The 14414-nt window shown below is 44.5% G+C and overlaps 1 protein-coding gene across 3 annotated transcripts in view; it reads right to left on the bottom strand.

Moving 5' to 3' along the window:
* Positions 1 to 1996: 1996 nt before the first annotated feature.
* Cplane1 (ciliogenesis and planar polarity effector 1) overlaps positions 1997 to 14414 on the bottom strand; it is a 97902-nt gene continuing 85484 nt past the window's right edge. For all 3 annotated transcript variants that reach the window (XM_021183611.2, XM_029469882.1, XM_029469881.1), the window contains exons 46-53: positions 14245 to 14275; positions 12771 to 12902; positions 12061 to 12226; positions 10608 to 10666; positions 9928 to 10080; positions 8618 to 8730; positions 3292 to 3470; positions 1997 to 2459 (exon numbers count right to left, since the gene is read on the bottom strand). In XM_021183611.2, coding sequence (XP_021039270.1) covers positions 2283 to 2459; positions 3292 to 3470; positions 8618 to 8730; positions 9928 to 10080; positions 10608 to 10666; positions 12061 to 12226; positions 12771 to 12902; positions 14245 to 14275 — 1010 coding nt within the window. In that variant the 3' untranslated portion in view covers positions 1997 to 2282. The remainder of the gene's footprint in view (positions 2460 to 3291; positions 3471 to 8617; positions 8731 to 9927; positions 10081 to 10607; positions 10667 to 12060; positions 12227 to 12770; positions 12903 to 14244; positions 14276 to 14414) is intronic.

Raw genomic sequence — 14414 nt, 5'->3', positions numbered from 1 at the left:
AGTGCATCACGGCCTCAGAGACTTCTCCTTTACCCGCTTCCAATTCAGTGGAATGCTTTCAAGGTTCGAAATCTAATTGGTATCTGTTGTGACAGCTTTTCATTACCAATTTAACTTGGATCTTCTCTTTCTTTTGTTTAGTTTGGGCAAAGGTTTGATAATTTTTTTTTTCAACAACTAGCTCTGTTTCATTCATTCTATTGGTTTTTTCCCCCTCCTTTCATTAACTTCTGCCCTGATCTTAGTGATTTCTGTGTACTGATTTGACGTTTGGCTTATTTCTTTTTCCAGAGCTTTAAGGTATGTCATTGTATTTGAGATCTCTAATTTCCTAACACAAACACCTACAACTATAAATTTCTTTTCTGGAAACTTTCAGTGGATGCCACAGGCTAGGGTATGTGTATTTTCATTTTCGTTTGACTCAAAGAATTGTTTTGTTTCTTGATTTCTTGAAAGACTTGGTCACTATTCAAATTGTGTTGCTTCCTCTCCATGAGTTTGTGCTTTTTAGGGTTTCTCTGGGTATTTATTTGTAGTCTTTTCCCATTTCAATTGGGTAAGAGAATCATTTCCATTTTCCTGTATTTGTTGAGACGTGCCTGTGTCCTAATATAGTCTATTCTGGATAAAGTCACACGGGCTCTATTTTGTTGCTGGGAAGACCCGTCAGTGGTGACAGAGGATTACCAAAGTCACCAGCTACTACTGTAGTAACGTTAATCTCTGGATGGGTGTCCAGTTGCTTATGTCTTTACCGTGTTCTCAGCCTTTAGTTAACAGTTAAGGTAGGAGGAGGGCAGTAAGGAGGTGTGGATTAAGTATTGACACGGGTGAACCAGCTGAAGGAGAAAGACAGCCATGTTGGGGCCAGAGATGACAGGGAGTTGTAAGCTATGGAAGGTTGAGCGAATGAAAGGAAACCGAGATGAGGAAGCTGGAAAGGTGCAGGAAGAAGGGGTTTTCCATGAACTGTGGCTGACAGTGGAACGGGGTGTAGAAAGAAACACAGCCCAAGACCAACCTGCAATCAAAAGCAGAGCCATCACGAGTCACACGTGCCAGAGTGAGAGGTACAAGGTCAAACCCTGGCGAGGTGAGGTGACTGCTCAGCCAGCTGAGCTGAGCGCTACAGTCCTCCGATCCCTCTGGCCTGACCTGGGATTAATCTTATCACCACCACCCCCCAAATATGGAGGGGGTGGGGGGAACAGAAAAATTTTAGTGTTTCTTTACAGTTTTATTCTGTGGTGCTGGGGATCACAGCCAGTGCCTTGCACACAGTAGGCAGACACGACATCCTCATGAAAACTGGAAGCATGCACCTCTAAGAGACTGTAAGAATAATACTGTTGGTTCTGTCTCTAGGTTAAATGATACTCTGTAGTTGAATAACATGGAAAGCATCTGATAGCACAGAGTTGGGGCAGGGATAGTTCCGAGCCTTCTCGGATAACGACACTCCAAATGACAAGGGTCGGAAGCTCCTGGTTTCCCTCATTTCTCTGAAAATGACCACCAAAACTAACATGCCGCAACCCTGTGAACTTCCCAGGGCTAAGATGATCACTGTAGGAGTGAGGTGGCTCTGCAGGGAGAAGGTGCTTGCTGCTTAGCCTGATGGCTCAAAGTCAAGCCCTGGGACCTACATGCCAGAAGACCAGCCCCTGCAAGCTGCTTTGTAGCCGCACACAGGTGCCACGGAATGCCCACGTACACGCAATAAACACACGATTAGTGAGGAATCACCAGGATTCCCACGCCCTCACCTCACTTCCCCCGAACCTACCAGGCCAGACAGAGCACAGGACAATCTGGCCTGGATGCAAATCCAGGGTCGTTATGAAAGGACTGGTTCCTGTCACTCCTCGGCCAGAGCCTGCTCCGATCAACTGCAGGATTTTAAACTGAGCTAGAAAGCAGAGACTGACTTCTCCTCACAACAGGACGGTCCCTGAGAAGGAGTTTCTGGAAACACAGAGTGTGGTCAAGGAAGTAGCAGATATAATTTTTATTTGAAGTAATTTAAATATTGTGAAAACCTGGCTTGACATGTATTTAAGATGGATCAGATATGCGAAACATAAAACTTCTCCTCTAGGTAGCCCGCCTTTCTCATGAAGGCGGCATTATGACTCACGTTTACTTCCCTCTTGGAATGAATGGTTAACCCAGACAAGCCTATGGCTGCAGGATATAAATGCTTTCAGTATTTCACAGTCTCTGAGGACCACATCAGTGAGACTCTGGCCAGTGCCGGGAAAGAGAATGTCACGCAGGTCCTACTGGTCCAAGGCCCAGTGCACAGACAGGTTCTTATCCTCCACGCCGGCCACCATGTCTTCAACGGCTTTCCAATCAAGTTTGCTCAGGATGCTGCCCGTGCTCTCAGACACGCTGTCCACACCACCCGCCAAAAGAGAGGGCTCGGGCTCTTCCTCGTCAGCTGGCGACATGTCCTGTGGGATTGGAGAAGCAGCTGTGGTCCATCAAAGAGGTACAGGGCATGTGGGAACGTGGGTGCACTGGCAAGGAGCTGTCACACGACACACATGTGGGAATCAGATCTGATGGGCAGATCAACATGGGGTTTGATCTGTATTCTGCACTTTCTTTTCAGTTATAACAATGTAAGCTGGGGAGAATTGTGAGAGTGAAATGCTAGCCTTATCTGCTGAATACTGATAGTCTGAAGTCCTAGGAGCTGGGCGTAGCAGATTAGGCATGCCTATAATTCTAGCACTCCAAAATGGAGGCCGGAGGATCACAGGTTCAAGCATAACCCCAACTTTCTATCGTGTTTGATGCTTGTCTACACTTCTCAAAGTGGGCTGTGGGGAAGCAACCCAGGGTGAGAGAGCGCTCAGTGGTAGGAGTGCTCGCTGCTCAGTACCCACGGAGAACACACATGGGGACTTGCTAGCCTGCCAATGTAGCACAGAGACACTGCGCTGCAGGTTCAGTAACCAATGTCTCAAGGAGCTAGATTAAGGGTCTGTGCCATGTGTGCACACACACACCACACGCTCAGATCCAAACTGAGCAGAAAAAAGGAGGGAAATGGGAAGACTCCATGGGATGGTGAAGTCAGATACAGGGGGTTTAGAAATCCAAGTAAGACAAGAAGATACTTACTTTGGGAAAGGCACTAGAAAATGTTGGACATTTATCACTGGGATGAAAGAAAATGGAAAACCAAGCAACCCCCAACAGAGGCCGTGAGCTCCGGCCTCGACCAGAATAAGCCTGTACACACACAAAGACGACTGAGGAGCGCGGGGCCGCTGTTACCTGTAGGAGGGACTCGGGCCTGTCGTGAAGAATCCTGTGGATTTCCGAGGGCAGCGTCCAGGGACTCACCACCATCTCTTCCCTCTCATCCTCTCTGCACGCCTGCTGTACTGGAGGACCCACCCCAGCAGCCCCACGGCTTCTCAGAGGCTGCTGGCTCCAACAGGGAGGCTGGGAGCCTGTCGAGGGAAACAGTACACTCAGAGCTAGCTGACTGACTGACCTGCCAGCCAAGACCGAGGTGTGGAGGTGACTCGGACACCCAATTCTCACCACCTCCTTTGATTTGAAAGTAATGGTGATTTCAACTCTAGAGCAACAACAGCTAGTGAGGAGACCTTGTCTCAAAACAATGAGAGGCAGGGGGATGGGGGGTGAAGGGAAGGGAGATGTTTGAAAGAAGGTACCAGGTGGAGAGTCAACTTCTAACCATTAGGGTGGGCTGCTCTCAAGACAGAAACAAAGGGAATGTGGGCAGCCAGGCCATTTCTTCGTGCTCAGGATAGGAATCAGAGGTCAGCACAGGCTGTAAACACCATGCAATCCCACACCATGTCTGCCAGGTTCGGTGTGATAAACATAATTACTGACATCCGGGAAGATGATATAAACTAGTGGTGCTCAACTTTCCTAATGCTGTGACCCCAACCATAAAGTTATCTTGTTATTTCATAACTGTCATTTTGCTACTGCTATGAATTTTTTAATGGAAGGTCTTAGGCAACACCTGTGAAGGGGTCATGCTCCCTCGCCTGAGAACTGCTGATATCCACAGTGACTCCATAGACCATGAGACAATAGCTGTCTTTCATCCTGATTTTACCCAGGATGACCCTGTAGTTTCCTTCTCTTTGGATCATGACTTTCTCTTTGATTTATTTGGCCAATGAAATCTTGAAAGAGTACAACATATATTTCTGTGAAACAGTGTATAGAATTTTCCTACCTTTAGTGTGATCAAAGCTTTAATTTTTATGATAAACTTTACATTGATTATGAAAATACACACACATGGTAGAATGGTTACTATGGTGACAACATACTCATAATAAAATGGGTTAGTACTATGGTACAAGAAATCCAATAAGCAATTCACCAGGTGACACTTATCCATTCTTTGCTACTTGCAACCCATTCTGCAAAACTGAACCCAACACATTCTTGAGGGCCCCACTGCTGTCGATCAACTCTTTGGGGGTTGTCTATCCAGCTACACATTTGATACATTGTATCCTTTGTCCTCTAGTCCACATTTCCTGTTCTTTCCTTCCCATGACTGTTCCCAGAACTGAGGGCTCTGAGACTAATTATTAATAAATGCTTAGGCCCATAGCTTTGGCTCTGTTCTACTGGTTAGTTACCACGCTCAGGTTTATGTACCTGTCTCCTCAGAGTTCCGGGAAAAACCTCTGTTTATTCTGAGTGCCATGTGGCTGGCTACCTTCTCAGTTTCATGCTTCTGTCTCCTTCAGCACTACTGGCCAATTTCTCATGCCTGTTTCCCAGAATTCCCACCTCACTCTCTGACAGAGCTCCTGCCTCAGCTCATTGACAAAGACTTTTGAGAGGTGAATGCTTTTGCGTAAGCGCTTCTCCTACAGATGACTGTGTCGTCATTGTCTAGTTTGTATTAAGGGACATCTGTGATTTCTCCGTGATGAACACTTCTGCCACCCGCACGTTTCTCACTGACGCAGCTTGGCAGGCTGTTTTTTTCTACAGAGTTCTCTGTTTCCAATCATCAAATCTGATTGCGTGTAACTGCCCACAATACTACCTCTACCTCGAGACTCTCTTTATTTCTGATCTTAAAACATTTGAGGAGGTTTTGTTGGTTGGTTGGTTGGTTTTTCTAGGTAACAACCCTGGCTGTCCTGGAACGAACTAACTGCTCTGTAGAACAGTCTGGCCTCCATCTCAGAGATCACCTGCTTCTGTCTCCTGAGTGCTGGGATTAAACGTGTGTGCCATCACTGCCTGGCTAGTCTTTTTTTCTTAACCCAGCTAAGGGTTGTCAATTCTGTTTTGAACTTTTATATTTATTAATTTCTTTCTATTCTCTGCTATGCTATCCCTTCCTCCGCTGTGAAGCGTCTGTTCTTCAGGGTATATATTACACACAGGCATCACTGCTTCAGCAGAGCCAGTTCTCTCTGTCCTACCAGTCTTGGTGTACTGCTTTTCCAGTTTCCTTTCGATTTCTTTGATCTACAAGAATATACTGTACTTTATTTTCAGTTTTTGTTGTGGTAATAAATAATACTTGCTAAGGCCTGGAACAGCTCGGCAGCAGGGTGCTGTAGCAGCCCTGTGTTGAATCCCAGCACCATGGAGTCAAAACCAAGCAGCAGTAAGCAGCCCACACAGCTCCCTGGAGTGTTGCCCACTTGTCTGGTTCTCCCTCTGGGCCCCTGAGTATTTGCTGTATGTATCTGGCTGTACAATTCACGTACATACACTTACTTGTTTTTGCCTTCCTGACAAACCGAGCCCTTTATCATTAAGTGATGAACTTCTCTGTTTCATATAAAATTTCTGACTTGAAGTTTATTTTATCTGTTAGAAAAACAGCACTTTCTGTCCTTTGCTTATCACCTGCTTGTGATATCTATTTATCTTGATAATTTTTGTTTTGTTTGAGACAGGGTCTCAATCTGTAGACCAGGCTGGCCTCAAACTCGCAGAGATCTGCTTACCTCTGCCTCCCAAGTGGGGGGATTAAAGGTGTGCACCACCAGGAAGGGCTTCTCGTGATACTTTGTCCGTATGTCAATGAATGTTTTCCAATGTGAAAGGTGATAGGTCAACAGGAACACCCACCATGGGACTACAGAGAGGGCCCTGCATGCATGCACATGTTTCATAGACATACATGCACGCAAACACTCATACACATAATAAAATAATTTAAAAAAAAAGAAACCATACCTAGCCATAAAGTTCTGAGTCTTCTGTATTTAAGGTCAGTAGACAGTGACCTTCAGGATTTAGACAATATAGAGCGCCAAAGTCCGCAATCTAGCCTGAGGAGCCTGAACTGACAGCCCATTGCCTACGCATCCTGCAAACCGTGTCACTGGCCCTGCCGGTGCCACTTAGGATTTACAGTCAATTTCTGACTCTCAGAGACAGGATACCTGCCTACATCCTCACAGGTACCATCAGGTTCTGTAGGACGTGGGACGGTTAATCTCAACTGTCAACTTGATAACATCTACTATCACCCAATAAACTCAGCTTATCTGAAACAAAAATGCAGGCCTTTAAAGGAAGAGGAAAACTATGTTTACTGTACTTGGTGTCCTTAGAGGATGACTCTGGCAGCTACAAAGCCACAGACAGAAGACTATTAGCAGTAAAGTTCTAGATAAAGCAGCAACTTAAATTTTATCATGGCATTTTAAAGATTATTAAGGCTTCATAATCTCAAAGGCTAGTAACAACTATTTACTTTATGTTGTACTTAAAATACTTAGTAACTTTTAAAAACATTATGTTGGACAGCCTGCAGGAATCTGCTCTCTTCTCCACCTTCACAGGGGTTCCGGAGATTGAACTCAGGCCACAGGGCTTGGCAGGAGGCACCTTCACCTGCTGAGCCACCCATCCTGCTGGCAGACAGTTTTAAAAGGAATTTCTTAACCTATCTGTCTACTTACTAAGACGGGAACTCAGTATGTTGCCTAGGCTAATCTTGAAATCTTGAACTCCCGGGCTTAAGTGTTCCTCTGGCCTTAACCTCTCAGGCAGGTGGGATTTCCAGGTGTATCCCACCACCAGGAGAGCTTTGTTTGTTTGTTTGTTTGTTTGTTTGTTTTGAGACAGGGTTTCTCTGTATAGCCCTGGCTGATCTGGAACTCTGCAGACAGGCTGGGATTAAAGGCGTGTGCCACCACTGCCCGGCTCACTAGGAGAGCTTTGTTGTTCTTTGAGACAAGGTTTCTCTGTAACGGAACCCTTGGCTGTCCTGGAACTTGTTCTGAAGAGCCAGGCTGACCTCGAAGTCACACAGAGCCACTTGCCTCCATCCAGAGTGCTGAGATTAAAGGTGTGAGTCACCATCTTTACTTATTTATATTTAACTGATGATGCTTTCATATTTGTATTCCGAGTGCTGGGATTTTGAGTGTACATCTCACAGCAGATTTGAGAATTAGGTTTTAATAATATATCTAAAGGCTCAAAGAAGGCAGCAGGGCTGGAAGATTCTAAAACCTAAACTTTCTTAAAACAGAGAAAAAGGTTAACAAAGATAATAACCAGACATTTGGTCATTTGACAGGGTATATATGCTGTAATACTTTCCTGTTAATATTGTTAAACAATCATCTGTTTAATTATAACTATGTTTAAGAAGAAAAAATAAAAGCTAGCCAGCCATTTTCAGGTAGTTATTCAAGTATCTCATTTGTCCCATGTAAGGGCCAATACAAAGATGATGACCAAGATGTTGGTAGAGTCAAAGAATTAGCCTAATATGAACCATGAGAGGCCTTGGACTAACTACAGCAAGCTAAACATTGATTTCCATTTGTAAATGAAGATAAACTTAAAACTGAACATATTACAACCACGTGCAATGGCATCTATCTACATTCCTAGCCATTTAGAAGGCTGATGTCTTCAAAGACACCCAAGGGTAAGGGAGGAGAACAAATAAGGAACAGAGCACACAGAGCTGCTATACAGATGCGGCCTCCGGTGGCCTGAGGCTGGGGAAAGTGTTTGTACTGGTGTGTGAGCTACTGCAGGAGCAAGTGAGGTTAATAAAAGCACAGCAGGGTGACGACCACAGTTCTAATACAAGGTAACAAAGTAATAAATAACAGGGCTGGAGAGATGGCTCAGTGCGTAAGAGCACTGTCTGCTCTTCCAGAGGACCTGAGTTCAATTCCCAGCAACCACATGGTGGCTCACAACCATCTGTTATGGGATCTGAAACCCTCTTCTGGTGTGTCAGAAGATAGCAACAACGTATTCAAATAAATCTTTTACTTTTAAAAAAAGGTATTAATAAAGGCTTGAAATGGGACATATCTAAACAGACACTTCCATGGAATCCAAGGCCTTTTTCTCAGACACGGAGCAGCCATGAGCCAGGCATGGTAGCTCACACTGGGAATCGAGCACGAAAGACAGCAGAGGAGAACTCCCATCTCAAAAGTCACAGAGCAATCCTGGGGTAGCTAAGCGATTCTTAATACTGTGCTCTTTGTTGGAGTCAGAGCTTTTACTTGTTCTTGAGACTTTTAAGGCTTTTACTAATAAAATAACTTCGGAGACTACCAAGAACTCAGGCAAATCACAAGGAAGCTTCAGGTCCTACCTGGTAGCTGAGATGACCCTCGGGGCTGCCCCTTACAGAGATGGCTTGATCTGGAGGTATGTCTGCCTCCTCCAGGTCTATTTACAGGTACATTCTGTCCATGGGCATTCTCTCTGAGATAGACATCATACAGTTATTAAAACTCCAAATAATGACTCTGTACTGCAGTATTACCTCAGCCATAAAACATTGATTTTTGCCGGGCGGTGGTGGCGCACGCCTTTAATCCCAGCACTCAGGAGGCAGAGGCAGGCAGATTTCTGAGTTCAAGGCCAGCCTGGTCTACANGGAGGCAGAGGCAGGCAGATTTCTGAGTTCAAGGCCAGCCTGGTCTACAAAGTGAGTGCCAGGACAGCCAGGGCTACACAGAGAAACCCTGTCTCAAAAAACCAAACCAAACCAAAACAAAACAAAAAAAAAAATCATTGGCTTTTTTAAAAAAAAAGTCAAATATGATTTTTAGAAATATCTACCCATTTCAAATCTCCGCATACTTAGCAGCTTATTTATGTACTTACCGTATTCTATTGAAGACAACTTTGATATTCTAAGTAAGAACTCCCTGGCTCTCTAACACTAACAGATCTGTATGCTTTACAACTGGGGCATGAGCAGCTTTCTGCTCAGTCCACCTCTGCCCGCTGGACCCACTAACCCACTAGAGAGCACTGCAGCCCTCTGCCCGCTGGACCCACTAACCCACTAGAGAGCACTGCAGCCCTCTGCCTGCTGGACCCACTAACCCACTAGAGAGCACTGCAGCCCTCTGCCTGCTGGATGGGCCTAACTGGACATGGTCGGAGGGGAGCAGTGATGTGGGGATGGGGAGGGAGGGCTGGATCCTCCTACCAGGTGGGAGATGGGAGGAATTAAGATGCAAATTACAGAAGCTAATCTTCATAGAAAATGAAGAAACAACTGACCAGATAGCAAACATCCTTACTTCACGAATTGCAAAATGCTTTGTTGTAGCTTATTTAGAAATTTAACACATTAATGACTTTTCCTTGGTGAGTCTATAAATTTGTAAGAGTTCATAATTATGGAGCTACTTTCTTTCTTCCCTTTATCATTATAACTCCAGGTAGCATAGATGAAGATACACTGAATGTGTGACTCACAAGTGCTGCTTTTGGGGCTGGAGAAGCGACTTAGTGCGAGTCTCCCATGCATAAGGCTCTGGGTTTGATCCCAGCACTTCCCAAACAGGGTGTGTAGTCCTGGTCAGGCAGGAGGATTGGATGTTCAAGGTCATCACTGACCACACAGCAAGTCCAAGGCCAACCTGGGACACAGGTTGTCTGTCTCACCTCTTTGGAGAGGAGCCCTGCTGCCGTCGGTAAGGTCGGGGAGGAAAGGGTTTCTCTGCCGGTGCAGTTATGTGTGCCGAGTCTGACAGCAGTTCATTCATCAGGCTGTATGCCTGAGAGATTCGCTGACTATAGTGCTTAGACAGCTGCAACCTGTAGACAGGAGACTAAATGTCACTTTCTCAGCCCCTTTCCTGTTCCCTTCTAGAAGGAACATATGCTTTACAAATCCTTCTGGCTTATCAGAGTTATTACAATCAGTGGACAGCACAATGGACCACTATGTCCCTGTAGAGAGACAGTTTATGATCTCTGTATTTGGGAGACTGAAACAGGAAGACAGATACTTTGAGGTCAGCCTGAATACATAATGACATCCAGGTTCAAAGACCCAACATGATGATGATAACAAAATAAATTGTATTGTATGCTTGGCTTCTGAGGTATTTCAGACACATTCAGATGGATCCAAGTTGGGTGTGGGGAAGCAGCAGAAATAAAGGTCATAAGAACTGAAATTCACTCAAGTAATATTTGAAATACCTAGGCAGCTTTTCTTTTCTTAAATGCTATCTCCCATAACACTCTGTTTACTGACCAAAACCTAGTATGTACTCCCAAGGCACGAGCAAGCTAGAGAGCATTATTTGGGGGGGGGGGGGCACGGCTTCCGGACTTACCTATCTTTCTCACGCTTCACCTTTTGCCTTTGCCTGATCTGCCTTGAAGTCATATAAAACTGCACAGGAAATACCCAATTAGTTCATTATTGTTCAGTCCCAAGAATTAAGGCATTAGACATTCTTCTGGTATTTACAAAAGGGCAAAAAACTGTCATATTTGAGAAAGTTTTCTCTCAGCATAAAGTATAATATCACATTCAAACACCATGAAATTAGCACTCAGGTGACTGAGGCAGCAGGATCACGAATGTTATGTTAGCCGGACTAAACAGAGAGCCCTTGTTTCCAAAAACCTAGTGCATGATTTATTTTCAAAATGTATGTGTTAGGGCCAGCAAGATGGCTTAGCAAGTAAAGACATTTCCTACCAAATCTAAAAGACCCAAGTTTAATTCCTGGGGCCCATATGACAGAAAGAGAAAACTGACTCTCAGAACTTGTCCTTTACACTTAATTTACTCTAATTGTGCAGCACAAATCTATGTCTGTTTTTATATCTGAGTGACAGTGGGCCATAGCCCATTGTTAGTGGAGAGAACACAGACATCTATCTATCCCTATACACGTCAAGATTCTGATTACATACTTCAATAGACTTCAAAGTTTCAATGGTGCCTACAGGGTTACTTAGTGTTTCATAGGCTGAGCTGGCTCAGTGGCTACAAGTACTGACTGCTCATCCAGAGAATCCAGTCTGATTTCTAGCACCCACATGGCAGCTTACAGCAACAGGAACTCCAGTGCCAGATGACCCCATGCCCTCTCCTCTGGCCTGCAGTGAGCACCACGTAGGCACACGATGCACACGCATATGTGCAGGCAGACACATAATATATACACATGCAGGCAGGCGCATAGTGCACACGCACACAGTAATTTTAAAAAGAACTGTTCTATTAAGAGCACAGGCTGCCGGGCAGTGGTGTGCACTCCTTTAATCCCAGCACTCGGGAGGCAGAGGCAGGTGAATTTCTGAGTTCGAGGCCAGCCTGGTCTACAAAGTGAGTTCCAGGACAGCCAGGGCTACACAGAGAAACCCTGNAAAAAAAAAAAAAACCACAACCCAAAAGCCACAGGCTTTGCCTGCGAGTGAGGTGAGTTAACCACGTGCTTCCTTGCCGTGTCTTTACTTGTATGGATCTATGTTTGTTGCGTCTCACGAACAGCGCCCTCACTGTTTTATTTAGCTGAGTACATCAGCCACCAATGGGTCCCAATGAAAATGAAGAAGTTACGCCAGCTCACCACCCAGGCAACCTCTTTGTTTAAAACAACAGAGCCTTAATTTACTTAGCCTGACAGAGAAAACGGTATTTAATTCATGAAGTAGAACACAGTTTGCACATTACACTAACACACTTTGTTCAGGAAGTGATTAACGTTCCTCCTGCTCAATAAAAAAGGCATCTAAATTACACTCATCATTTCTTGACTATCTGGACAGACTTACCGGGCTGCTTGTGGGGCAGAAGGGGTTGCGCTCCCGCCCCCGCCTTTCTGCCAGCTGATCTAGGTACTCCACCATTCGCTCCTTCTGCTTCCTTCGCATCCAGGCTTTAATCTCCCTCCTCTCCTCGGCAGTTCTACGGGGGCCTCGGGCAGGAGGACGCTGAATCCTGAAAAATAAGGAAGGATCGTGGGCTCTGCTCTCTTTTTTTCTTTTTATTATGAGATTTTAATAGAGAAAATTTTCTAAATGTTAATTCCCTAAGATTTTTTTTAAAGATTTATTTTATGTATATGAGTACACTGTAGCTGTCTTCAGACACACCAGAAAAGGGTATCAGATCCCATTACAGATGGTTGTGAGCCACCATGTGGTTGCTGGGAACTGAACTCAGGACCTCTGGAAGAGCAGACAGTGCTCTTAACCGCTGAGCCCTCTCTCCAGCCCCCAATCTTAAATATTCTTGAACTGCAGTTATTTTAAGGGGATTAGATTCTTCAGAGGTTGGGGTGTAACTCAATGGTGCATGTGCAAGGCCTGCGATCATCTCAAGCACATACACACATGACCCAGTGTACTTACCATATATGTATGTATGTACGTACACACACACACACACAAAACCCAGTGTATAGATGTGGCTTCTATGTACATAAACACATACACACGACCCAGGGCCCCCTGCCTAGCATATATGCACTTCCATTGATTACCTGGATATACTTCTAGCTTGACATTCTGTTAAGCCAAGCTCGTGGCTGGACACTCCACTCTTAGTTATAAGGTCACCAATGATGTCAGCAATATCCGTCAAGCCAGTCACCTGGAGCTGATCTTCTGAAACACTTGAAAATGTAATTTCAATAATTTAAGTTTGTATTTATGACATCATCACACTATTCTTACCTTTATTTCTATAATTCTGGAATCACTCAGTAGAAAAGCCTAGTTATAATGATTTCATAGATGCTCTCAGAAAATGAGCTCTAAGCCTGGAGGAAAATTTTTAACAGTTCATCTGAAATGGTTCCAGACTTTAAGAAAGTAGCAAAATGGGCTGGAGAGATGGCTCAGTGATAAAAGGCACTCACTGCTCCAAAGGGCCTAGCACCTCTGTCAGGTGGCTCACAATGACCACAGGGTCCAGAGATCCAAAGCCTCTGGCCTCAGTGGCCACTTATGTGCACATACCCACAGACACATATTAAACAACAACAGCAACAAAGAAAGAAAACTTGGGCTGGCAAGAGGTCTCGGCAGTTAAGAGCACTGGCTCCTCTTCCAGAAGACTCGATTCAAGACCCAGCATCCACATGGTGACTCAAAACCATCTACAACTCCAATTCCAGGGAGTCTGATACCCTCTCTGGCATCCATGGGCAGATGGCACTCAACTGGTACACAGCTATACATATAGGTAAAACACCAATTAAAGTAACAAAACTCCAATATACCCTTACTGTTTACTGCAAATGTGATTACCTGATATAATTTTCATCTTAGATCAAAATCATGGACTGGCCTATTATTAACTAATCTATAGAACAGATTCATATTGTTCTAACTGTCCCACTAATGTCCCTGAGTCAACTTTGGTATTGGTATAGTTGTCTTGACAACTGTCTTCTCAAATCTAAAGCAATTTCCACCTTTGCATTTTTCCATGGCCTTGATGCTTTTGTGAGATCTTCGCTGGTCTCCTTATGAAATGGTTCTTGGTGCGTCTCCATTCTGCTCATGGTTAAGCCGTGCTGTGTTTTGGCGAGGACAGCACTATAGTGATGCTATGCTCACACAGGGCACATGGCGTTGCTATGGCTCATTACAAGGACTATGGGTCTGAACTGCTGTATCTTAACACATAATGTAAGAGAATGCAGCCAAGACAGTCTATTACATTCTATACACCTGTATTAAAAGCAAATATAAACCTTCCCCAGTTTCCTAAAATACCCATTCCCAATGGAAATTTATATTTCTTTAATCTACAAAAAGTGTAATACAAAAATTTACATTTGGCCAGGCATGGTGGTGCATGCCTTCAAGGCCAGCCTGGTCTATAGAGTGAGTCAGGACAGTCAGGCTACACAAGGGAAACAAACAAGTTCACACATTCATAGGACAACAACATTTCCATAACACACATTAACACACACATTTAAAATCATGAGCTCTTAAAAGATTTACCTTTCAAGTAATTCATTGCTGTCATTCACACCTTAAAAAAAGAAACATTATTATTAATACAATGGTTTAAGTCAATGATAAGAATACACTGTATGGGGGCCGGGCGTGGTGGCGCACGCCTTTAATCCCAGCACTTGGGAGGCAGAGGCAGGTGGATTTCTGAGTTCGAG

The sequence above is a fragment of the Mus caroli genome, chromosome 15 (genome assembly GCF_900094665.2).
Source record: "Mus caroli chromosome 15, CAROLI_EIJ_v1.1, whole genome shotgun sequence".
In the NCBI taxonomy this organism is placed as follows: Eukaryota; Metazoa; Chordata; class Mammalia; order Rodentia; family Muridae; genus Mus; species Mus caroli.
Note: the sequence above shows the minus strand (reverse complement) of the source record. Positions and strands in the feature narration are given on the sequence as shown.